The 27,962-nt window shown below is 40.5% G+C and overlaps 1 protein-coding gene across 1 annotated transcript in view; it reads right to left on the bottom strand.

Moving 5' to 3' along the window:
* The window catches only part of SEMA3C (semaphorin 3C), a 158,545-nt gene extending 150,032 nt beyond the window's left edge, over positions 1-8,513 (bottom strand). Inside the window, exons 1-2 of the mRNA XM_054017360.1 lie at positions 7,878-8,513; positions 4,501-4,641 (exon numbers count right to left, since the gene is read on the bottom strand). Coding sequence (XP_053873335.1) covers positions 4,501-4,603 — 103 coding nt within the window. The 5' untranslated portion in view covers positions 4,604-4,641; positions 7,878-8,513. The remainder of the gene's footprint in view (positions 1-4,500; positions 4,642-7,877) is intronic.
* Positions 8,514-27,962: the final 19,449 nt, after the last annotated feature.

Raw genomic sequence — 27,962 nt, 5'->3', positions numbered from 1 at the left:
CGCCTTGCACAGATATACATGATGGTACAACATGAAAGGCAATAGAAAATCAGACATAATGTATGCAGGACATTGGAATTTTTAAGGCACGTAAGGCACATAAAATGCTAAATTCCACACGAACGTCAAATAAACATTTAGCAATAGCAAATGAGTCACAAACTCTATTTTAAACAGAAAAGGGGACATATTCCTGATTTCAAAAATAGAAATTAAGGGTTTAATCCTGCTCCCATTGAAATTAATTGCAAAACTGATCAGGCCCTCAAGATATTAAAGTGGCTTACTTTTAATTACATTTCCTTCTTGATGCAAAGCATGACAAGGAATGAAAGCAACTAATGATTCAGTCATTTCAGATCTCTATCTTTCCTGATGAAAAATGGAATGGGTCAAGATGCTGACTGGATTCCCTTATGTTAAATGCTGTTATGTGAACATAAAGGGACTTGTTCCTAGAAGATCATGTCAGCTTTAAAATGCATCACTCTTTTTTAGTCCTGATTGCATTCTCTCCACCCCGACCCCTTTCCTTCTTGTTCCTGTATGTACTGCTATTATAATAGTGAGACATGAATCCAATCCAAAACATGAACAATCTCGCACAGGCATCCTGAGTTAAGAGGAACATCTTGACTGGTAATTGTTGCCTAATTTCATTACATTTAAACTATAAGGGCTGATAAAAATAGTTAAATTTTCATAATATGCTGGTTTTTTTAAAGTGAGAATCATTCTACCAAAAATCAACAATTCTTATATGCAGTGTCTTCTGGTAAAGAGATTATTATTATTATTAGAGAATGGACTTGGAAGTACATTAAAGCTGAAAGGTGGTATTGTCACCTTTGAAGAATAAACAGCATCACATTTCACCTTTTTCTGTCAGAACAGTGCACAATAGTAGCCCCATTGTACTGTAGATGGGGCAATTTTCCTGTCAAACACAGCAAGCTAAGAAATCCCTTTTCACATCCCAAAGCTCTTCTGACCATCTGGAAAGCAAACTTAATAAAAAAAATAAACTTACTGTTTTCATTTTACAAGGCGAGCTTACCACTCAGTGCTTCAGATAATGCTGAATATATTACATATATATGTATAATTTTTTTTATGTAATTGTTTACTTCAGAGACTCAGAAAGAGCTGTTAAAAAGCAAGGAATTCAAAACATATACTCTATTGAAAAACAAAAGAAAATTGCTCTAGGCTTGACATTTTGATGTGCAGAACTCAGAGCAGATTCAGAGGAAATCCATGAATACGGCTAATAGCTGAGGCACTGAGAGGAAATTATTAGATCAGGCCATTTAAATACAGTCACAGCACAGCCTTGCGAGGCTTGGGAGCTCCCATGACTACTACTTCTCTTCTCTGAGGGACAGAGACTGTCACTGTTATTCACACTGAATAGCAATCTGGGGTAAGGAACTATTTATATAAGAGTAGCAGAATCTAGCCCGAAGCAAAGATATTGCAATATTCATTACTCTACAAAAATTGTGCTAAATTCACCAGGGCCTGAATGGTGGTAGAACCCCTTGTGGATGGGCACTTCACCAAAAGAATGGGTTGTGGTGGAATAAAGCAGCCCTAACTCCACTTATGGAAGGGTGGGGCAGCACCAAAAGTAGGCAGTGCTGGCCAAAAGGGGGTTGTGACCCTCATATTAGATCTAATAGGGCTTGCATTACCATAGCATGTGAGTACCTCACAATCTTTTAATGTATTTATCCTCACAGCACCCCTGAGGTACTATTAATAGAAGTACTATTATTCCCCCTTTGCAGATGGACAGCTGAGGCACAGAGAGACTAAGTGACAGGCTCCAGGACAACTGTGGCAAACCAGGGAATGGAACTCAGCTCTCCTGAGTCTCAGGCAAACATCTGAAGTGCAGGCCCATTCCTCCTGTGCTTGCTAGCTCATCCAGTTGAGATCTGTAAAAAGTGGAAGCTCCTGTTCAGACTAAGGCACCCTACTCCGTGTTCTCAAATTAGGGACAGGTATGCTATTTTCTGTGCTATTTAATGTGAAAAATAGTGTGGTCTGGTTTGTATAAGCCTGTTATGGCTCTGGCTAGAGCAGCACCACACACTCATAGCAGGCTTTGCCTCTGTCCAGACTGAGCCTGGGGTCAGAGTTTGCTAAATTTTGACAGCCTGGGAGGTTAGACTCTGTTGTGAGGAATACTGTTGTAAAGCTTAAACATCCTCCGCTCTTCCAGGTGGCCACGGCATCTCAGCACCAAAATACTGACCTTAATGCCAATGCCAATTTACACTCACTGGGGATTTGGCCCATTGTGTTCATCACCTATTACTGTACAATGTACAATATGGTGCAATCATTCCTCTTTGTGTGGGCTTCTTTCCAGTAATACCTTCCCTGATATACTGGCTGCCACCCTAAAATCTCAGAATCATGGAAATTAGAAGTGGAAATGACCTATTAAGCGTAGAATTTAGCTCTACGCTCTGTTTTTCCAGGATGGAATTAGGACTATTAGAGATGGAAAAGACATTCATTATACTTAACATTTACCATGTGTTTCTCCAGATATTACCAGTTGGGGGGGGGGGGGGGGATTCTGCCACCAGAAATAGGGTTACCCTCATGTGGAATCTTTGGGCCAGTGGAAAAAATAGAGAGTGGGGTGAAGAATCCTGACAGACCTACTTCCCCACCTCCCGTGAGGGAAAGAAGGGAAATATAAAAACAAAGAAAACAGATCCTTTGATCTATCCCTTGTGCATTTATCATTGCCTAGAAGAGAGGAGAGACTTACAGCCACTATGCAGCCCATTAATTGGCATTGAGGTCACCAGGTTGATCCCAGGGAGCAACTTAAAACCACCTTGGGGCTGCTCTAACTTATACTAGAGACACCCTGGTCACACTCACTTTCTCCATGCCAAACCCACTACACCAAAGTCCTGGTGGTAGAGCAGTGTAGGAATCACTAAGGTGACTCTAGGCTACCCAACTATTTCCCTGCAGGGTGGGGGAAATTTTCAAGTGTCAAGACCTGCCAGCTTCAGGGCAGCCGTGCACCAGGAGACCAGTGCAAAACTGCCCCAATGCAGGCAAGAGCTGCTCTATGTGATTCAAAGACAGGCCAAAGCCCAGCATCTGTATAAGGGAGAGGGATCTGAATATTAAGTGCCAAATAGTTACTAATATTAATTCAATAGAATTGATAGGCCCAGAGGGCATATATATCTGGAGAGGTGACTGGGCTCACAGTTTCAGACAAAGAATAATACAGCAAGTGCAACAGCTTTCCAGACATTTCAGTGATTGAAGCAATAATAGAATAAATGGGGTCAGTCATAAAAACACAGATAGCTCCTGACTGGCTGATTGGCCTTTCCCCACTTATTCTTCCTGTATTTCTTTATTATGGGCTAGATGACTTAGTCACACTTGCAAGTGGTTTGGGCCCTGAGCAGTGTGGGCTGATCGATAAGTCTGTCATAATGGCTCGGCCTGAGGCTTGAATTCCTTCTAAATTTCATGAAATGTGTAATCTCACAAATTTCCATTCCAGCCCTGGAAACAGCATATGCAGAAAACATCAATTCAAAGCATATTTTGCATCATTCGATTCTTTTCATTTAAGCACAGCATTTGTCAAAACCTCTAGGAAATTCTCATACAAATACATGGAGGGGGAAAAATTACTACAGTAACACATGGAATCACCACCATAAATGCTAACAGCCAGCATGCAAGGAGGTCCGGTTTTGCAATTAAATGCAGAATTTTAAAACGTTTACATCCTATTATGAAAAAGTACTGCTCAGCATTTTAAACGAAGGAAGTTTTAGAAGTGGACTGTGCAAACATTTTGAAAGCAAGCGTTTTAATAGTCTGTTTACAATATATGGGCATCAGTAATTTGACCCCATGTGAATTTAAAATTCATAAGCATACCCACTACAGTACACTCAAAACCAATAGAGTACAAAATGGCAGGTGATTTTTTTATGCCCAAATGAAGATCCCTTTAAAAGGTCTGATTTTCAGATGGTGAGTCCTCAGCCGTTTCGCAAAATCTAGTCTCTTTAAAGGTGTCTCTAGATGGGCACCAAAAAATGGAGGGAACCAGAATCACTGATGTCTTTTGCAATTGTTGGCCAATCATCGCAATATGCACTGTAATAATTACATTTAAAAATACAAAAATTAAGGAGAGGAATACATGCGTTAATTCTGCCTAAGCCATAATCACACTTTTAAAAAAGAAAAGAAAAAAATAAAATAAACCCCATGTATTTGTGCCTGTAATTACTGCTAATACTAGCCTCTGTGTAAGAGTTAACCTCAGCATTGGGCTTGTCGGCACTACAGTAATACAAATAATTAAAAAAAACAACAATTATGTGGACATACATTTAGAAGCCATCACCTTATTTATTACTCAGTTATTGGACTGAATGAAAAGAAGAAAATGTTCTACAATAACATTTGCTTAGGAGTGTTTATCTGCTTTCTTACCATTGAATGTTAAGAACACCCTGGCCTGAGGCTGGGAGGATCCTTTCACAGTGCTAGAGTAAATAAACATCCCAATCAACACGTGGACTGCTAGAAATGCCATATCTTCAGATGTGAAACTTAATATCCAAGAAATAAAACCTAAAAGAAAAAAAAAAGAGCCCATTACTAATTTGGCATTATATAAATTGTGTGGACCAAAATCAACAGTACAGAACAGTAGGTGTCAGAGAGCTTTGCCAGATTGAAGCTATAATAAATGACACTTCTGCTTTTTCTTTTTAAATCTGAAAATGTTTTGTCTGGATATGTTCTGCTTAGGCACTAAAAGAACTGTAAGCATTTTACTTAGGACGCATAGAGATAAAGTTTTAGGTGAGTAAAGACTGCAGGATTAGACCCAGTTTATTTCAATAAGGACAATTCCACCTGCTGGAAAAATAATTATGCTAAATGTCAAGGCAGAGCAAAGCAAGGACGGGAGATAATGTTTCATGAATAAAAGCTGGTTGATATTTTTAGACCTCTTTCCTTACTGTACATCATGTTTAATCAATACTGTTTTTAAACTTCGGGCCTGCTCCAGAGAGCCCTTGACTTTTTGTTTTTTCAAATAGTGTATTTTCTAGTATATAAAAAACAACAAAAAAGACAAAGTGAAATACTGGCCTCATTAAGTCAATGGCAAAACTACCATTGACTTCAACAGAGCCAGGATTTCACCCTCACTCTTTACACCTAACATTCATCAACTGTTGCTCAGGATAATCCCATTCAGGGAGTTTAGTCCCAGATATGTGTTTTATAATAGGAATACTTCAGACTATATGATATATAAATACTCTGCTCAGTCCATTGCTTCACTCCCTTCTCATAACCCTGGTGGGTGTATATGCATATGAGAGAACTCACCTTTCTGAGTAGCTTTTCAAGGAAGAATACTATGAACGTGCTGCTTTTCTAATTCCACAGTGGCTCATATAGGGCCTGATCCAAAGTCTAGTGGAGTCAATGGGAGCCCATAAAATAAAACCTCATTCAAAGCTAAGCACTAAGACTTAGCACTTTTACAACACCTCCCATTTGTGTATCTCAAATCACTTTCCAAAGGCTAATAGAGCCTGAGAAACAGGCAAATATAACTAGCCCCATTTTACAGATACAGAAATGGAGGCTTAGAGAGATTAAGGGATCTTCCTATCGTCACACACAACTAGGCTCTGATTCCCCATTGATTCAGTTGCACCCATTTGATATCAATGGATTTACACCAGCATAAAACTGGTGCAATGGATTGGGGAATTAGCTCCCAAGTCTATTGGCTCCATATATACTGATTCCTAACCCCATTCTTCTTATACCAACTTCTGGCTACCTTTTTAATAAGAACAACCCCTCTTCTTCATGCTATTCAGTGCCTTCTGAGAGTGCTATCATAAAGAGGTTACACTGATTCAATAGGAGGCAAGGGCACTCAGCAAGGATGTGGCCCTTAGTGTCCCACAGAGTAAGAATTCCCACAGAGTAATAACATTAGGGACTGAAAGTTTATGTTTACCCCGAGAACTGACATTATCTGGACTATGCTAATACAGAACTACTGTCTTCACCCTTAGAGGTGATCCTGCTAGTGTATAGTTGAGGTGCAGTGTGGAATAGTTTGTATCTGTGTCCATTCAGTCCTTGCCCTCTCTGGTGAGACCAACATCTGTCCTAAAAGAACTGGCTCTAACTTCCAACTAGTTTCATATAGGGCAGTAAACAGCTGTCAGATAATGACAACTTCAGATCAGTCCCAATTTGGATTGGATTCACAGTTGACTCAGAGGTGAAAGGCTCAGTGTCTCATTACCACACCTCAGTCATCCAATATTCACTTACTGTACATCTTTTTTAAAAGAACTACAATCTGCACCAGAATTCCATACTAAACTGGGGTTGTGGGGGGAGAGGGAGAGTTTCTGCAAAGGTCAGACTGTTTCAGCAGCGTTAACCCCTTGCAGCTGATCTGGAGCTGACTAACGCATCAAGATCAGGTATTGTGGTGTTTCTCTGCTAACTGACAAAACCATTGATGCGGGCAGTTTACCAAATACAGATCTGAAATACAAAAGGAAACAACCCATTTTGGAACATCCCCAGTTAATTTTTACAGGTTTGTTAACTAATACAATTATACTTGTGTAGCCTTTGCCAAAAATAATTTTTAAACAAGCTGCACCAATTCCAATATTAACACTGCTTTGTGTGTTTTAAATTCAATACCCGACCACTAGCCCACGGGATAGCCTTCTGCTTAACCTTCTTCAAACACAGAAATGCCATTAAATCCTGATAAGATTGCCTTGTCCGGCCAAAACAAATGGCCAATCATACCAAACATGTGATTTTAACAGATGCAATGGGATTAGTATTCTACAGTAGTAGAACTGTGCCTTCTTTGCAATACAGATGGGAAGGAAAAGAGGGAAACTAAAGGGTTCTGCTAAATCATATTGGAAGGAACTATCAAAAATTAAAAAACAAAAAACCCTTCATCCCTCTTTCCCTTCTCCTTCCACCTTCCTAGCCAAATCTAATGTCATCAGTTTTATGGGTGAAATATTGCTATACTTCACTGCTTGAATTGCAAATTTCCACTGTTACACAAACGTGACAAGCAATATAAGATCCAAACAATAACCTGCACGCTCCCCGCCCTGTTGTTAGATACCGATAATAAAGGCTTATTGCTGCCAGAAAGGTATCTCAGGGCTTTGTTATTACAGCCTTCTCTGACACGTGAGATAGAGAATGGAAATATGTTGAATTTTAGGAATCTTGGGGCCCCTTGGCAATTGAACACAAACTCATTTCAGTTTAGAATCCCAGTTTGGGCTAAAATCCCAGTTCTGTATTTATCTCTAGAAAATCATAATAATAAGTAAAATCAACGTATTCTGAGCACATGATCTTTACCGGCAAGCAACTGCACTAACCTCTTACAAGTGCTCCCCTTTAGCACAGACACACGAAATAGTTTCATTTCTCACTGTGCGTTCCTATTTTCACAGCGTGAATAACAAACTTGTTACAGTAAAGAGGGAAAGTTGCATTCACGTGGAGTTTTGTGTTTTTTGTTTTTTTAAAGAAATGCTCCACTGCTTTAGAAAAAGTCGTGTATAACTTCACTGTAAACCGCCGGGCAGGTGTCATATGCTCAAGGCTGAATTCCAGAATTACTTTCTGCACATCAAATCACCCACTGCCAGAAAAATAAGGATTATGCAATTGTGGGGGAAAAGTAGCATTGTAATTAACTATGAGCTGTGGCAAAATTCAGCAATCACACTTCACATCTCTGACAGCGCTGAAAGAGAACTTTTAATCATGCTTACCTAGCTACTGAAGGGATCAGTAATGCAATGCCATCAAATTTCGATCAGTTTATGGACTCCGCTCCTTTCACCAGAACACTTTAATTCCAAACCTGGCTCATTGCAGAAAACCTTTTCCTCCTGGTAGTTGCAAACGTGCTCCTAGTTTCTTTGTAAAATAATCCTTATTGCTATCAGGCACCGGGAGCTCTTCTCCCCATTCCTTAATTAAGCACCTAAGAGTGATTGGAAAGTAGCTGAGCTCTGCCGTTGAAAGCTTTGGTTTCCAATTACAGTCACCACTCACTCTGGTCCTACTGCCCTCCCAGCAACCGCTCTACAGAGGCAGCTAACCCCAGGCTGGAATACATCATTAGCTGAGCAAGTAGGGGCAGATCTCATAAATATTGTAGAGGCCACACCCATAAGGAAGAGAGTGAGACACAGAAAGAAAGGCAGAGGCAGAGAGAAAAAGACAGCAACAGGGAAAGGCGCCGAAACGCAGAGAGGTGAAGTCAGGGAAAGAAATCCAGTCCTGGATTGTGCAACATAAAGATGCCAGCTCACAAAATCAGTTTGCTTCACAGGCTGTAGAGGAGTCAGTAGGGTGGGTCAAGAGGGTTTCGTACAGTACTTGGAAAGCAGGCAGACCCACTTGGGTCATAAATATGAAACTGCACTATGCTTTTTAAGTGGAAAAAACGATTAAATCCTTTTAAGGAAAATATTTCTTTCTCTGCAGGATTCCAGGGCCGATTCTCCAGAACACTCCTTATAAACGCATGCCAAAGAAATAGCCAAGTTTAGTTTCCACAGCATGCCAGTGATCCGAGATACCTTTGAACTAGAAAACAATCCCTGTTCTGTTTATGACGGATATTGTTTCCTATTACTATCTCCTCTGCACCCTGAAGCAAGTATTGTCTGTGACCCCCTCTACAAACCGACTTTCCCCTTTTCTTCCTCCTCCCCCCTGACAATCCTTTAAGTCCACCCTACCTGCCTCAAAGGAATTTATTCCGCACCACAACCTTATATAGAAAAGTTATTGTGAACGTTCATATCCCGCAAACCGAAGTGTTTCAAGCCAAGGAGAGGACTCCAAGTCAGTTACAAGCCATGCTTTGATGTTCATGTTAAAAATGCAATTCTATCAAGAGCCAAACGTATAAAGGCTAGGGGACTGGGTCTCAGCGATGAGATGAACAGCACTTGCTGGAGAGGGATTACAACATATTAAAACCCAGCAGAGGTCGCTATACAGAGGGGAAGAGGACCGGGAAGAAAAACTAAACATTTGATTAGGAGGGAAAAATTGGTGCAAAATCTGATTCTTGCAAGAGTGCCTTTCTTTTTAAAACTTTAAATGGGGTGAAAATGGAGTTTATCAGAGGGGCAGATGATAGCACTGATTAGACCCAGCTAGATGAGTATTATGAATATTAAAAATAAAGATTGTGTAGATAGCTCCAAATATTTTGACCAGGGTAAAAATTTCAAAAGCAGCTAAGTGATACACGTGCCTTAATCCTGTTCAGCATAAGTCTCCCCTTCAATGGGATTTAGGTACTTTTGCAAACGTTACCCAAGGTGCTTTAAAAACACATATTAAGATAAAAGCTTTATCAGATTCTCAGATGAGGCTCTGGCACATAGTGTAGACATGCTCTGTGCAAGATTTCCCTGAACTCTTTTGGGAGTATCCTGTACAATCAACCTGACCTGCAGACCCAGACACTTCTGAGCTAAGATTGCCATTCTTCCAAGTGAATCTGCTCTATGCCCAAGTCTATGCAGTGCAGATTCCAGAAGGGAACATTGGTACAGCAATACTTCAGGGGAGCACTTTAGTAATGCTGGCCTAAAACAGGAGGGGAGGAGGAATTCAGGAAATGCCACCTAGATTTTTGCCAAAAAAATAATAATAAAATTATCATAATTTTAACCACACAAACAAAAACCCACAAAAAATGTGACCAACCAGGATCACCAATACACCAGCCTACCCCATTATACCTTTGGAAAAAGGGAACTGAGGAAAATTTTCAAATGTAAGTTGCTGTTAGCCTTAGCTGGAATCATTTGCACATCTCAGTATTTTCACATGTGGAGACACAAAGGAACCATGTGGCTACCTGTGTTCTTTTTTAAAAAATGTTAGCACAGTTAGAGATCCAAATGTCAAATGTAGCACACAGGAAAAGTATATGGATTTCTGACACTCCCTTGAGGACTTTGGGTTCATAAAGCAACAAATGAAATATAAGAAGAGATATGAACACAGAACTTTAATCAGGGAGGTGTAATCTTGTTATGAAAGGGGAACTATGCTTATTTCAGAAATCAAAATGCAAATCTAAGTAAGAGCAACCATGCTATATTTATTTACTTGCTTTATTCATTGTGTGAGTGTATGAGAGAGAGAGAGAGAGAAGGAGCGAGCTGATTAACAGTTAATCATTAACTTCACACCATATTTTAAAACTCCACACATCTGCAATGAATGAAATGGTTAAAGCTTTATTTTAACTGTATTGGAATAAATAGCATGTGTTAGTGTCAAGCTCAGACAGTGGAATGGAAATTACTTTTCCAAACTATGAGGTGGGGTTGGAATAGTTACTGGAATGAATCAGGCCTCTGAGTGAAATGAAAGGTATGCAACATGCTTGCTTTCCTAGCTGAGGATTTTAAAGCCAAACACAGACATACAAATGTCTGAACAGGGGCCCAATTCTGCAGATCAGTATTAATTATTTATATCGTGCACACTGCATGGTAGCTGCTTTAAAGCCCACTTGTGATCTCACATACACCACGTTTACCATGGTACAACACTGCGGACTTGAATGGAGTTACTCCAGGTTCATTATTATCTATGTCAGAACAGAATCACATCTTGATCCTTACCTCAGATTATTCACAGTGTAAGGTTCTAATTCCTGCTAAGAGATCTGCCTGGGCAAACCCTCATGTCCACACCAAGCATGCTGAGAACCTGCTGACTTCATTGTGTCTCTGCTTAGGTCCAAGGTTTCACCCATGCAGAATCAAAGGGCAATTTAAGACATAACATACCAAATGACAGCAGCAAATAATAAGGGGATAGGTAGAAGGGGAGGGCAAAGGTAGAACATACAAGTTATATCCCTTTTCTTTACTCTGCCTTGTCTATTTAAGTTGTAAACTCTTTGGGGCAGGATTGCCACTTATTCTATGTTTGTACAGTGCCTAGAACAATGGGGCCCCGCTCTTCATTATCATTTAGAATGTATTATGTTTGCAAAATGGAATAAAGGTGGTGAAAGGGTTAAAGGAGACCAGCAAAATGGGGGAAGGGCCATACCGTTTTAGGCGATGACGATACGGAGTAGAAGCAGAAAGGTGGTGATGGAGAAAAGGAGGACAGGGTAGTGGTGAGAAGCAGGTGGCTGAACACAAGTGGTGTAATTGGATTGGATCAGCAGGAAAGAAGCTATTAAGAAGATCAAGAGGTGCAGCAATCAATTTCCGTTCTAACACAAACACTGACTCTCAAATCAGACTAGATCAAATGCCAGCTATGATAAAAGACACAATCATTAGCTGATAAAGACACAGTAAAATTACCATCAAGCACAATCCGTTGCTGGCAATAGAATGAAAAACAATTGCCTATCCAGCCAGTGGCCAGAGCCCAAGTGACAAGAGTGAGTGATGTCAGCTTCCCTCTCTATTACTGCTCACACGTCCGTGGAGCACCAGAGCTCCTCACTGAAATACGGGGTCATCAGGTGGACAGTTCAGAACTGATCTCCCTTCGGTTCTCTCCTTTCTTCCCCAGCCAGGAGAGATTTGAAGTGTGTGAAATATATCTAATTTGTGGTTGTGATAAAGCTGTGTCAACGGTTTTTTTTCCTAAAGGCAGCAAGATCCAGTGTCATTCAGCTTCTTATTCCCGAGAGTGCAGAGACTATGAGGATACAGCCACTGCTGATGTATGTGGTGCCTCTGAATCTGATTTGGTTTGTGTTTTTTAACAGACCTAATAAGTTAGCACTCCTTTGCTGGTGGTTAAATTAGGTGGTGTAGAAAATGTGTATTTTAGGAAGGGTTTGAATAATGAGGACACACCAGGGATGGCTCCTGACTAAAGGAGGAACAAAGTATTCAGAATATGGTGACAGAGGAATACAAAAGATACAATATTTGTATTATGGAGGCACTTTGGGTGAGAAGGAAAATAGGGGCACAGAACATTGTGGTGACTTGCCTGAGGTCATATAACAGATCAGTGGCAGAACTGGAAATAGATCCCAAATCTTCCAAGTGCCAGCAGGGTGCCCTGTCCACTGGACCACACCACAGAGGGCTGAGCCACCCCACAGGGAATATTATCACTCTGTATGAAGGGGATTTTTTGGTGTAACTATTCCAACATTATTTTGCAACTATCAATATTTATAGAACACTTTCAGCCACTTACGTTTAAAAGGACTTGTGAATTGTTTTCAATTCATTTTTGGTTTGAAACACACTCCTAAACACCTGAATATAGAATGCTTTCCTCTACCTTAATATAACAAGCACAGTTGCCTCAGACCTCAGCCATACTCTCTGCCTTTCCTCACCTTCCGTCTCATTTTAATTGGGGAAGGAACCAAACCTGGCCACCTTTGGTTCCTTTCACTGTCTGTGTACCAGGTCTGAGGTCTAGTGAGAATGCTTGTTTGATTACTGCCCAACCACGAGTGGCACAAGCTCCCTAAAAGTGGGGTGCCACCGATGCCCGAGCTGTGGCCCCACCCACCTGAGGCCCCACCCGCATGCCGCCCCATCCCCCTGATTTCCGTCCCTTGCGCCACCCCTTCTCCCCAAGACCCAGCTCTCTGCCCAAGCTTCTCCCTTCCCCCTGTCACTTCTCCTTATGGCATAGCCCTCCCACTTTTAAAAGTGATGGGGTCATGGCCCCCTGGTTACCCCTGTTCCGGTGCCCCTGTGCCCAGCACACACCAGGGTGGAGTTCTCATGCTGTTAAGTTTTCTGTAAGGAATTTAAGCAGCAGGAAGAATATAATTGCCAAAATCTGCTCACAGTTACATTTGTGCAACTCCAGATTAACTTCATTAAGGGCGTGATGCAAAGCTTTCAGTCTCTATGGCATTTGAGTAATTCTTTTTACATCAAAGAAACTGACGGAAGAATTTGCCTCAGTACTTGAAATCTGGAGGACATTCTTTGTTGCCTGCAGATTATCATAATGTGTCCTTTTACATTCCTTAAGAAGGATCTTGTATTGTTTGGTATGTATCAAGGTTTGTCTTTGGAATAAAAGCATTATTCAAATTGTATTTTATGGATGTTGCAGCTTCAGTATTGATCTCTTCATTGCTGTATTGTTCTGAACCCACTGTGTTCTTCCAAGGCACCAGACAAGAAAAACTTCAAATGCTGTATGTATCATACATTAATGTGATTGCTCTTACTCTCTCCTTATACATATTTATAAAATGTCTTTGAATGCTGATGTGTGAGAGGGACAGTTATTTATTTTATTCTACCAGGCCCTCAATACAATAGATATTTTGAAAGATAGTTCAAAAACATTTTTGCAGGATAGCAAATTATTGAATTCTAATTGAGCAAACTAGTCCCATGGGCTCCATTGGTACTTCTTGCATGAGTAAAGTGAGCATGCTTTGATCATGTACAATGCAAGCCTTTGGGGCTAGATCCAGCGTCCACTGAAGTTAATGGGAGTATCTCCAGTCACTTCAAAGGGCATTGTTTTGGGCCCTAGGACAACAGAAGGGGTATAGGCTAATATTTAAAATGAACTAGGAATGGCAGTAGCCCATATACCACAAGCTATATCCAGGCAAAACTTCCATTTGCCTCAACAGCTGTTAACTGAACATTGATATGTATTTATTAAAGCAGGTTGATTTATGCCAAAAAGAAAGACAAAAAATAATCTATATTTTGGATGGCAGCCAGTGTACAATATCCTTTCCTTGGTTACACCTTCATCAGTGAGAATCAGTTATTCAATGTCAGTAGGAAGAAAAGCAAAGACAGGACAGATAAGAAATTTTTCTTAAGACCTTTTTCCTGTAATATCAACATTTCTAAAAGATTAAAATTTGTTTGTGGAAAACCAAAGCTATTGCAACATACTGTAGAGGAGTTCTAATGAAATTAGATGTAAATGTATTTTACGTTAGGATTTCAGCACATTTTTTTTTATTTACCCTTCATAGTTTATTTACATTCTGAACCTCTCCAGAATCAGTAATAGTAGTTTGTTTTTAGGAATCATTAAAGTATTTATATAAACCTTCCCATTTCCTCTGCAAAAACAAAACTTGCTCAGTTGGCCCAGAATGCTGATCAAGAAGTTATAGAAAGAGTTTTCCATCCTATCTATACAAGTAGTAGTTACAATACTTGGGTTTTCTTCACAAATTTCAAATAAGTGGAAAAAAGTAGGGATTTGTGCATGTTATCACTTATTACTGTTATGCAATGCACAGAATATTTGACTTTTTCTTCTTTATTTATTTTTTTTCCTGTAAAGTTTATTTAGTTTACTGGAATGTGAAATCAGAATTTGAATGACCTCAGACCAACTGAATTTTGGGGATACCTAAGTTTTGCCATAAGAGGGCATTATTTATGCACTTTGAATAGAACATTCATCTTACCCTATTCTGGTACATTTTAAAGGATGACAGTGCCTAACACTCATTGGTCACTGGAGGGAAAATGTTGATGTCTTTGTAGATTGAATATCAATCCTGCCCTTTGTACCCATTAACATGTTGGGAATCTGGCATGATGAAGTAGGACAGACATAGATCCTTTACCTTTGAATTTGCATCCTAGATATATTGAAAACACACGGGAAAACCAGGGAAGAGGCAAGGTACTCCTGCTGCAGCTGAGGGCTTGTCTACACTTACAACACTGCAGGGGCTCAGCTGTACTGGTGCAGCTGCACTGCTATAGGGGTTAGTGAAGATGCTACCTCTGGTGACCGTAGAGTTTCTCCTGTCAGGTACTCCACCTCCCTGAGAGGTGGTAGATATGTCGACAGGAGAAGCCCTCCAATCAAGGGATTTTCCATACCCCTGAGCAACGTAGGTATACTGACAGTCCGTTAGTCTTTAAGGTGTCACCAGACTCCTCATTGTTTTTATACTGACATAAGTTGGTAGTGTAGACCAAGCCTTAGAAATCGCCATTGGAAAAGTCAAAATTCAAAACATCAAGTTTTACCTATGACCCCTTTTCAGGAAGGGTGCTTAAGCAGACAATTAACATTAAGCACTTGTTTCAGACCCATTGAAAGCCTATGTTCAAGTATTGTCTTTAATTGGGGTCAATATTTGCTACTTAGATACAAATGTTCAGTTCAGGCTAGAAAAGATGTATTGTACAATATAAGGTTTCAGACCAGGAGTAAAAGTTGTTGTTTAGCCTTTACTAACTTCCTAAAACATCCATTTAGCAGATAGAGGTAAAGAAAGAAAAAAAAAAGTTTATAACCCCCTCACACACATTTCTCCAAATAGAGTTTACAATATAATTCCACAGGCCCTGAAGTTTATAGTTTGAAGAGAACTGTCCAAGTATTTCGATTTCAAATTAAATCAACTATGTTGTCTATTTAAAAACCATGTCGTGCACAACTGCAGTAAATTACTAACATGGAGGTGTAAAGACATCCATATTTTCATAACAGTAGCCAGTTACACTCTGATGATGTTCTAGAAGGCACCGAGTGACCTTTATGCCAGGTGGAACTCCAATGCAGCCAGTACATTAAACCATGGAGAAGTATGGCTCATTGTGTCAGCTGTTACGGGCTTAACTCAAAACCCACTGAAGGCAGTGGAAATACTCCTGTTAAATTCAGTCGGCCAAAGCCCTGAATTGGGCCCTGTAGGATCAAAGGTTAAAGCTTCCTCCTTTTAAAACAAGAAAACTCACTACAGAGATTAACATGCTGTGTACGAACATCCTTGAAAGAACTGTTGTGGTTTTGGCATCAATCATACACTCTACTGTGTGCAGGCACAAAGGTGAATCATGCACTCAGTTGCAGGATTGAGGCTACAGACCATAAACTGCCTGAAGCAGTGATTGTCCTTATTTTAGCCCTCTGTAGTACAGGTGCTGAACAACAAATAGAGATGACTTAGCAATAATGAGTTAATATTAGGAAGGATCATCTTGCTTAAAAAAACTCTGTTTTCAGGTAATGCTAAGGTCCAATTCAAACCAACACCAGAAAGAAATTTCAATTTCAATTAAGGCACAAACACTTGCCTGAGCAAAGCAAAATGCGTTGTCAAGTGTTGAAAATAACATCAAACATACTGTGTGCTCTGCAATATCCTGGCACAGTGGGGTAAATTAAGGGTATATTTAAATCTTACGTGTTTATTACACCATATCTAGCTTTGTATTTCATTGTCCTCTTTGCTAAAATTCTCTCATTTACAATACGATTTCCCCCTCTCATTCACTTTCGCAAAGAAGCATGTGGCTGAACAATCTGACTTTTGACGAGCAGAATACAAGTTACTCTAAGATAGGTTTGGATTTTGACCAGCCTGTCAGGTCTGTTTCCCCAAGGACAATTCACACTGTGAAATCCGGACTGGTAAATAACTGGGAAACACAAAAGTCCATCATTCATTAATGCTGCGCAGGATGGAATTTGGTTACTTTGGTCTAAAACAGATCTAATTTTATGAGGGTTCCACTATCAGAATTATCTACGAACAAATTTTGTCTGGAAAACATTTAGTATCCTCAACAAGATATTTAAATTTCAGTGTATTTCACGTCTTCATTTTATGCTTATTTTATTGAGAGTTGAAGGGCCCGATCTTCAGCTGATGAAAAAGAGTGCAGTTCTATTTACATTAATGGAGCTACATTGATTTAAACCAGCTGATGATCTGGCTTGAAGGACACTATTAGATCATCAAGTACATACCTATGCAAGAACTGGATACAGACCCCAGGAGTGGACATATCAGTTGATACCATCACTGTCTGTGAAAAATGAAAAATATTTTTCTTATCTATGGAATCCTGCATTATGACTTCATAGCTTTTCCACAGTCATTCTGGTGTAGGATAAATGCCAGGATTTCTGTGCACTATATCAGGTAACAAGATCTGAAACGACAAGCTACATTACGGGCCCAGGACCAACGTGCAAACAGTCATCAGCAACAGATTTGGTATGCTTATTTATGCCAGATTAGGATCATAGGACTCAATCCTCGTAGTGATAGACTCAAAGAGCTCAACCTATTTAATTTAACAAAGATAAAGTTAAGGGGTGAGTTCTCTCAAGCAGTCCTGGGCCAAGTTCCAGAATGTCATAGGCTTATTTTGTCTATAATGTTATACAAATCTATTTGGTCTCTGTCAGTGTCTCAGAGATGCAGCATACGGTATTTGTAAGAGGCATATCTTCAGAGCAAGAAGAGACCTGAGTCTGGAAAACCTGGTTACAACAGAATCTATGTGTTTACTGCAAAAAAGAGTCTCCACTACTATTCATCCAAATAACATCATGGAATAATCAAGGTTTTTCGCATCCCCTTTTGGCTGCTTCCTGCAAACATTCAGAAGAACAATTCTTATACTTTTAAAGCAAAAGTCTCGTGAACATTTGTGACACTATGTGTTTCTGACAGAAGTGTTTGCTCAACCATCCTGAAGCAGCCTGTTACTTACTGGGCCTCTTCGACTCTTTACAAGAGCTACAGTCAGCCAATCAAAGAGCAGAAACAATACCATTTGACTTAGATAACCAATCACAGAGCACAAGTAGTGAATTATGAATGGTGAATACTAAAAGCAAGAGTCTTAGCAAATGATTGGCAAGCAATCTATAGGCTAAAATGTTTTTACATAAAAATGAATAGCTCTGAATAATGAGGAAATTCATAAAAATCAATGTCTATTCACAAACGATCCATGGACAGATAATTTATTGAATACATTTTTCATTCTGAATAGCTTGCCTGCTTCAATTTCCAGCTTGTGAAGAATGTTGATTTCCCTGGTGTGGTATCAAAATACACATTAGTTCTTGCACCATTTGCACTCATTTGAAGTTTAGATATGCTAATTCGCTTCTTTAACTGTTACACAAATGATGCTGACAGCAAATCTACTGAAGATATCACTTCCTGTAGTGATGCCTGTGCAAACTGGATGCAAAACGTGGCCAGATCAGATTTTAACACTCCCTTTGCTCAGGTGTAATAAGTACATGTGTTGCATGGCTGTGAAGAGTAAGGCCCATTGTGTCAGTGTTTCTAATTAAAATATCATTCACACAGATTCTTCAGTTTCTTGTCTCAGGAAAATAAACTTCCAGCACACATTTTCATCAATGCATCTTTTGTGGTGGTAGTGATTTTTGGTTACACAAGCACAGAGAATATGTATGCAGATACACGCAGCCCCACAGAGATACCCCTCCATGTTTATTCCACCTAGAAGGATTTTTTTCATGGGATGATACTAGGAAAATTCCAAGGTGAAAACTTAAGAGTTTTCCTCCCCATCTCAGTCAACTCCTGTGAGCCAGGAGGGGGATCTGGCTTAAGATCAGTACCAGATAGATTGCAAATCCATGCTAGCAGTCCCTTGCTCTAGAGGAATTCAGTACCGTAACTCTAAGCTAGCCCACATCTACTTATTACCACAGCCTCTGAAAGGTCAGAGAAATAAAAGAAACTATGTATAGCGTTATAGATTTTTAAATGCAACCAGATAAATATGATGATTAATGAAACATCCTTCCCTTTTAACCATTAGTGCAAAATAAATTCAAAGCCTTTATTATTGAATGCTCGCAGACAATCCCATCTACTCAAATGGAACCTTTTTAATAATATTGCTGCATAAATCACCTCTATTTAAAATCCAAAATTTATTTTATCAATCTCTCTCTCAGTATGAGACAACCTGGTCTTCTGGGCTAACAGAACATGGTGTGCTAGTTGTGGAACACCCTGCTCAGCAATGTACAATTTACAGAATTTGCTTATCTGTCTAATCTAAGTTCTTAGCTATTTCTAGACCATTGCTCACCCTAGTACCTAAGTTTAGGTGCACATGCTATTATTGTGCAATTTTAATTTAGGATTGCAATTCATGGGGAAAAAAAATCTGTGCCAGACTATTGTAGCACTGCCTGTTGAAAAATCTCACCGCTGCTGCTTAAAGGAAGTAAGCTAAAGAATCAGAAGTTTCACTTGCCACATAACCTCAGCCATGCTGAACACAACGGCATCTACAGCCTCAGAAACAACCCTGACATCATAATCAAAAAGGCTGACAAAGGAGGTGCTGTCGTCATCATGAATAAATTGGAATATGACCAGGAGGCTGCTAGACAGCTCTCTAACACCACATTCTACAGGCCATTATCCTCTGATCCCACTGAGGATTACCTAAAGAAACTACACCATCTGCTAAAAAAACTCCCTGACAAAGCACAGGAACAAATCCGTACAGACACATGCCTAGAACCCCGACCAGGGGTATTCTATTTGCTACCCAAGATCCATAAACCTGGATATCCTGGACGCCCCATCATCTCAGGCATTGGCACCCTAACATCAGGCTTGTCTGGTTATGTAGACTCTGTCCTAAGACCCTACGCTACCAGCACTCCCAGCTATCTTCGAGACACCACTGACTTCCTGAGGAAACTACAATCCATCGGTGATCTTCCAGAAAACACCATCCTGGCCACTATGGACGTAGAAGCCCTCTACACCAATATTCCACACAAAGATGGACTACAAGCTATCAGGAACAGTATCCCTGATAATGTCACAGCTAACCTGGTGGCTGAACTTTGTGATTTTGTCCTCACCCACAACTATTTCACATTTGGGGACAATATATACCTTCAAGTCAGCGGCACTGCTATGGGTACCCGCATGGCCCCACAATATGCCAACATTTTTATGGCTGACTTAGAACAACGCTTCCTTAGCTCTCGTCCCCTAACGCCCCTACTCTACTTGCGCTACATTGATGACATCTTCATCATCTGGACCCATGGAAAAGAAGCCCTTGAGGAATTTCACCATGATTTCAATAATTTCCATCCCACCATCAACCTCAGCCTAGATCAATCCACACAAGCGGTCCATTTCCTGGACACTACTGTGCTAATAAGCGATGGTCACATCAATACCACCCTATACCGGAAACCTACTGACCGCTACACTTACCTACATGCCTCCAGCTTCCATCCAGGACACACCACACGATCCATTGTCTACAGCCAAGCTCTAAGATATAACCGCATTTGCTCCAATCCCTCGGATAGAGACAAGCACCTACAAGATCTCTATCAAGCATTCTTAAAACTACAATACCCACCTGCTGAAGTGAAAAAACAGATTGACAGAGCCAGACAAGTACCCAGAAGTCACCTCCTACAAGACAGGCCCAACAAAGAAAATAACAGAACACCACTAGCTGTCACCTTCAGCCCCCAACTAAAACCTCTCCAGCGCATCATCAGAGATCTACAACCTATCCTGAAAGATGATCCTTTACTCTCACAGATCTTGGGAGACAGACCTGTCCTCACTTACAGACAACCCCCCAACCTAAAGCAAATACTCACCAGCAACCACACATCACTGAACAAAACCACTAACCCAGGAACCTATCCTTGTAACAAACCCCGATGCCAACTCTGTCCACATATCTATTCAAGTGACATCATCATAGGACCTAATCACATCAGCCATACCATCAGGGGCTCGTTCACCTGCACATCTACCAATGTGATCTATGCCATCATGTGCCAGCAATGCCCCTCTGCCATGTACATTGGCCAAACCGGACAGTCTCTACGCAAAAGAATTAATGGACACAAATCTGACATCAGGAATCAAAATACTCAAAAACCAGTGGGAGAACACTTTAACCTGTCTGGTCATTCAGTGACAGACCTGCGGGTGGCTATATTACAACAGAAAAACTTCAAAAACAGACTCCAAAGAGAGACTACAGAGCTAGAATTGATATGCAAACTAGACACAATCAACTCCGGTTTGAATAAGGACTGGGAATGGCTGAGCCATTACAAACGTTGACTATCTCCCCTTGTAAGTACTCTCACACTTCTTATCACACTGTCTGTACTCGGCTAGCTTGATTATCACTTCAAAAGTTTTTTTTTTTTTTTTTTTTTTCTCTTAATTAATTGGCCTCTCAGAGTTGGTAAGACAACTCCCACCTGTTTATGCTCTCTGTATGTGTGTATATATATCTCCTCATTATATGTTCCATTCTATATGCATCCGAAGAAGTGGGCTGTAGTCCACGAAAGCTTATGCTCTAATAAATTTGTTAGTCTCTAAGGTGCCACAAGCTAAAGAATGTGGGCCAGCTCCTTAACGGGTGGAAATGGGCACAGCTTCCCCAGTTTCAGTGGACCTATGTGCATTTACACATAGTAAATTCAGATCTCAGCATTACAAAATGCTCAGGTTTCAGGTGAGTTTTTTGTTAAAACAAGTCAGCTGGCCCACAGGCATGGCGCTGGCAGCATCATGCTGCTCTGCTGTTGCACAAGAGACATGGGTTTGGAAGTGAATTTGGCATTCTCAAGCCTTTGCGAAAGATAAACATGCATATATCCTGACTGTATGAAGAATGCTACAATGATGACTTGCAGAGGTGGTAATACTGATAGCCCTTAAAAATGGGCCAGTTTTACCAGAAGCAGGTGTCTTCAGTACCTAAAACGTTCCCTTGAATTTCTCTATACTTGCCATAGGAAATACTTCATATACTTCAAATACTGAGGTTATCTGCAGATGCCTATATAAGGCCAAATTATTAGCTCTTAATTATGCTGTGGAACACATAACAGATTCATTTAAGTCAACGGAACTACTCATGTAAGTAAGTGCTCATCAGCACAGAAAGGGTTACAGAATCAAGACCATAGTTACCTAAGGTAATTGGCAGGATTTGAAAGCCCATCAAAGTATAGTAATTAGGTAAATGGGAAATAATTGTCCTGAAGATATATTGTTTCATCCAGAGAATATACTGTATATTAGAACTTGGATTATTTTTTTAATTGATGTACATAAGCAGATATTTTTGGATAAACAGACAACGTATGATGTAGCTGACTATAATCTGACCAAACAAATATTTATGGGCATAAACCAAGATCCACAATATTCATTGTATTATCTTTTATGTCTCAATCGATTAGCATATTACCTTTGGTTGAGGTTAATATGAGTGACTAGTTCTTTTTCCTTTGTACTCTGTTGCTCATGTTTTTTCCCCTCAGCAATGTATTTTATATACAGTAGGCACAATCATGACGTCTGTATTCACTCTTTAGATAAAGTGTGGACTTTCATTGGAGTCTTACCTGATTATGGTGTGAGTATGGTCTTGAGGTCTGAACTCAACCTCTGAATGACCAACCTTAATGATTCAGAGATAAAATAATACAACAGAAAAATGATCTGGGCAATTGAAATTGCTGTGATCCATCATATGAGCAAACTATTAGTGAAGATAACAAGGTGGCATGATTCTTACCACACTCAAACACACAATCTCCACTGTGAACTCATGAAGTTCAGCATGTGATATTGAATATGTCTACTATTGCTACCTTAAAAATATCTGGGGCTGTGGTGAAGTTGTGTGATCCAGTGTGATTCTGGGAATGTGGATGAATGCACCCTGGGATTAAAGGAGCATTAAAAGGAGGGAACGTGAAATCCAGATTTATACTTCTCATGTCCAGTTTATAATGAAATACAATCAAAATTCAGTTTTGGTCAATGTATTGTAATGTGAAAATTGCAATTCTGTCTGTAATGAAATTCTAATGTACAGTGAAGAAACAGAAATTAATTCAGATAAAGCCTGTGGCCTATGTAATGCAGGAGGTCAGACTGGATAATGGTCCTTTCTGAAGAAAAAAATAATCTGGCAACAGTTTTTTTTTCCAACATAATTTGTCCCCTTCTATCCCTACTTCTCTGCATGGGGTTTGCTGAAGTGGTTTCAAATTAAAATAGATTGGCTAGTGTAGTGAGGCCAAGTGGCCTCCCTCTGAGCAGGAGAGCAAGGGACCATTACACACTCCTTGGAGGGCGGAGCCTAGATCGCCCCACCCCCCTCGCCAGAAGTACCGGGGCGTGGCTGGAAGTATAAAAGGTCGGCCCTGCAGCACAGTTGGGGGAGAGCCTGTGGAGGAGAGGGATGCTCTGCCTGTTCTGCCACGTCCCCGAGAGGAGCCTACACCTGGCTGTTCCCGATTCACAGATGCTGATGAGGACTGGCCCGGAGTGCCTGCCACTGTATACCCTGAGGAGCCGGAAGAGGCCTGGAGGCTGCAGGTACCAAATCCCCGGGAGGCAGGAAGTAGCCCAGGAGTTGTCATGGAGCAGCCGGCTGCAGAGCCAGGGCCCTGGGCTGGGATGTGGTGAAGTAGAGTGGGCCGTGTCCCCCTGCCATCCCACCCTGGGGTAGCTGATGCCTACACTGTTCAGTGAAGCTCTAGCTCTGAAGAGGAGCCTCCCTTACCAGTCCTGAAAGACTGTTTGTTTGCTGCCTGCCTGAGCTCCGCCCAGGCTAATGCCAGCCATGAGACTGTTGCTTACTGACAACCTGAGCCTCTCCAAGACCAGGATTCAGTTCCCCTGAAAGACTGTTTGTTTGCTGGCTGAAGCCAGCCTTGAGACAGTTTTGCTTGCGGGCCTCCTGAGCCTTCTCAAGCCCAGGCCCAGCTCACCTAGAGACTGTTTTGTTTGCTGGTTGCCTGAGCTCCGGCCAGGCCAAAGCCAGCCCTGATAGACTGTGTTTAAGGGCTGACTGCTTGAGTCACCCAAACCCAGGGTAAAGCCTGACAGGGACTATTAATCGCCCAGCCTTATTGTGGGCTCTTGCCTGTCCTGCAGACTCAGGTCCTGGCCAGACAGGACCAGCCTGAGTGGCCTCCCTCCGAGCGGGAGAGTAAGAGACAATTACAGCTAGATTCACTAAAAAAGGATGAGGATACCAGACAACCAGACCTGCATGCTTTTTTCTCCCCCTATTTATTCTGATAATAGGGGATCCACTCCAGACTGAGTTACTGAGTTTTGAGACAGCTCTGAATGCTTAACCGAGACATGCTATGAATAAATGTTCTAACATGGGGCCAGGAGTCTGCATGTGTATACATGAATAATTGTTTTGCCTCTTTGACTAGGTTGAAGAAACCTGTAGCTCCAAATGCTTGCAGCCAGTACCCCAGACAACAGCAGTCCTCTCCTTTAAGGTTCTGCTCAAACTTTCGATTGCAATCCACCATTAACCATCCAACCTTGCTCTCCCTCTCCTGCCATTTCTCATATTCCTTTAATGGAAGTCACACTACAATTTAAAGAGTGTAAACATTGGGACTAACCAGAAGTGCGCCAAATGCACTATTTTACTACTTTACTTTTAGATTGTATCTCTTTCCTTTTCATCTATATTGTGACCATATATATATATATATTGTATGCTCCTAGGAGTAGGGAACATGCCTTTTTGCTCACATCTTAAGCCGTATGCACATCAAGGGCACTTGTTTAAATAAACCTGTCTTGCTATAGCTTATTATGAAACCACTGACTTACCAAAGTTTAAAGTGCTTCACTCCAATCTCTCTCTTCCCTGGGTTCCTTTGAAACCAAAGTGAACAGATGGGATCTGATAATGAGTCAAAACATTCCATACACAGAGCATGGGAATGGCGAGCCCCTGCCAAGGGCTCTGTACATGGAGCTTTGTAGGAGTAGGACAAACAGGTGTTGAAGGAGATGGAGACCAAACAGTGAGAGGGGACATAGCAAACATGAACCCATGCTGTGTTTTATGTTACAAGAAATGGAAAGCAAACATGTACCCACTCTGTGTTTTACGTTATGAGAACAAACCCAGAAAGAACAAAAGTAAGTCTCTCTGAGAGACCAGACCATGAGTGCATCCCCTCTGTAGGGCACTTGCATTTCAACACAAAATGGCAGCACAAGAAATATAATGGTCCCTGAACCACATTAACCCAGGATCATGTCTTCTGCATTTGAACATTCCAAACTCCCATCCAGTGGTGTCGTCTAGGCCACGTGCCCTAACATTTGCCATCATGTGCAAACCTAATGTGCTATACAGGTTTAAGCTCCAGCAGGAAGATTAAGGTTGCCACCCATTCTGCAGGACACTACGCAGTGCCAGAAGTCCTGTTCTTTCTCAGACTCTCTCTCATACAGAGACAGGAATCAGTTGCATTTACAAAGACAGAGAGTACAGCCAGGCTAGATTACAGGAGCAGCAGTCCAGTGTTCACTTTAAATGTTGCTTCTACTGTTAGTTAAATAAGTTATTCTAAAGCCTGCCTCATCCTCACTGAAATACTACACCTAAATCCAACTTTGAAAATCAATAGAACCACTGAAGTGCATCCCTACATGGGATAAAATGTATTGGTTTAAAAGTTTGCCTGTATACAGCTATGTTTTTTTTAAACCTCAGTTTAGTGGGGACTGTTATAGGATACAGTGTGACTTGCTACATCCACTAATCTGTAGGCTACAGCGACTGTTGCTGGATTCCCTGTTTGCCTGGCATTTGGCTCAAAAGAGGAGGTGTAAATGCCAGCATAATGTTTTATGTTGCAATATGTCTGACCTGAAAATTGTCTCTTTTTTCCAGAGCAAAATATTAAAGTTTGTAAGAGGATCCCTTTTACTGCCCTTCACTGCGTAGCCTTAAGAGGGTTGTTTCAGTGTGCAACTGTAGCCTAATGCACCCGGGGATATGGAATCGTATAGCCAAAGTGCAGGAGCTCTGCAAATGAGGAATAATACGTTTGTTTTCTTCAACAAACTGAATTGGCAATTAAATAAATTTCCCTCCAAGTTATTACACATGTCCCAGCATGATGCTGATAGCTATTGTGCTGTAAAAAGTGCCATCTTTTGGAGGAGAAATAAAACTGTCTATTTGTTGTAAGCACTCAGTAGCATATTTAGGGCCAGATTTGAAGAATGAAGAGCATTCTTGCAACTCCTATTGACTTGGGATGTAGAGGCTCAGCATTGTCACAGTAAGACCATTAGCCAGAACAGGGGTGTTAACCCTATTGTTTCCACTAAATTCCAACTTAGGTAAATGTATTCTTCCTGCAGGTGCCTAAAATTCCCACTCTGTTTCAAGTGGCTACATTATTCTTTGCTCCCATGTCTCAAAATGTGGTATAGTGATTACTGGGGCAGAATGACTCACATGTTCCACCACAGATGTAGATATATTGCAGTGAGAACTGAGTAGTATTTGTAATACTACAGCACTGAGATGTGCTATATAACTACGACATAGTAATGCTAGTTTAGTGTAAGTGACCCAGTTATAAAGTAATGATATTAATACTTGTAACATATATTTTGAGAACAAAGGCCACTAAATGCACAAAGGCATAATGTCTATAGCTGTGATACAAGTTATCACATATAAGTGTTTCTTTGCACACAGTTATTTTAAGTATGTATGTATACACACACACACATGGAAAAAACGATCTATAGATGGAGTGGAAGGCAGAAAATGAAGTACTGTGGGAATTTTTGTAAGACAATCTGAGACACACAATCCATAAATAACTTGAGAAAAGAACATGGAAGCAAGTATTAAAATACACAGCGGGCATGAAACTGGAATGTCTAGTCAGCACCAAAAGAATGATTGGATTCAAAGTTTTTTAAGTTTACACAGAGCTCTTCTTCAGGTTATACACATTTAGCAATGTTAAATATATAAAGTAAGAAGAATCGAGGGCTCAGTTTTCAAAGGTTCTCAGAAACTTCAGATACAAATAAGCACCTACTGAGGTTTTCAAAATACCAAGTAGGTTGGGTTTATATATATATATTTATATTATATATATATATAAACTCTTCCCTCTAAGTTAGTTATTTGCTTAGACACTTTTGAAAATCCCACTGTGTGCTTCTCTACATCTATCGGTACCTAAATACCTTGGAATATCAGGCCTTGAATTAATAGTTACAACTATCACCACAGTGCTAGGCTCCACCCAGGAAAATGAAAAGGTAGTTGGATGTGTTTCTTGAGGAACAGACTATCACAAATTATAATAATGACACTATCTGGTTAATAATTCCACACCTATCTATACTACTGAATACAACTGTGCATGTTGTATCATAGGAAGAGGCAATATACAAGACGGGTATTTCAAAGCAGCAAACAATCTTTATTGTCTGACAGCTCTGATTAGTGTTTAATGTCTTGCACTGAGCGGTCATCATGTCAGAGTCCAAAGTAGCAAAAGACACTGTTGCTGTGATTACGTTTGTTAACGAAGTTAACATCCTCCCAGTACAAACTATTACTATGAAGTTTCAGCATAGGCATCATTGTTCCTCCCCATGCATGCTGTCTCCAGTATACCACTTCATTCACTGGGTACAGGGTCCGATTTCAGCATGCTGTGCTCCCTAGTTCACCCTTCAAAATTCCCAGCCCAAACAAAAAGGAATAGCATTTAGACATTACTTGCATTGTAAGTTCAATGTCTAAGGCCATAAAATTAGGCTTTCTGTTTATGTGGACTTTGAACAACTGGCCTGATGCAAGATGTAACAAATGTTTGCAGAGGAAAAGAAAGAAGCAATTTCCCTTCAGCATCAGCAGAGGCAATAACAACAGATGTCAGATTAAGTAGGTTAGCAGGGTCATGGAACCACTTATATTCTGTTTGTCATTTGGAGTTTTTGATGTACAAAAGATTTTAAACGTCACTATTTTTATATCAGAGAGAGAGAGAGAGAGAGAGAGGATTTTGAGGAGATGGATCCTGTTGATAAAGAAGGTTCCTAAATCTCACTCCTATGTTGGAAACAGAGAAGTCAACTATATATGAAGGACTGTCAAATGCACAAAGTAAACAAACTTCATTGAAAAAAAAACTTCAGTCAGAGTGATCACAGATGTTTTTTGTAATCATAATAGAAATAACATTTTTCTCTGACATCGTGA

This window comes from Malaclemys terrapin, chromosome 1 (assembly GCF_027887155.1).
Source record: "Malaclemys terrapin pileata isolate rMalTer1 chromosome 1, rMalTer1.hap1, whole genome shotgun sequence".
Taxonomy (NCBI): domain Eukaryota; kingdom Metazoa; phylum Chordata; order Testudines; family Emydidae; genus Malaclemys; species Malaclemys terrapin.
The sequence above is the reverse complement of the archived record's forward strand: the minus strand, read 5'-3'. Positions and strand labels throughout refer to the sequence as shown.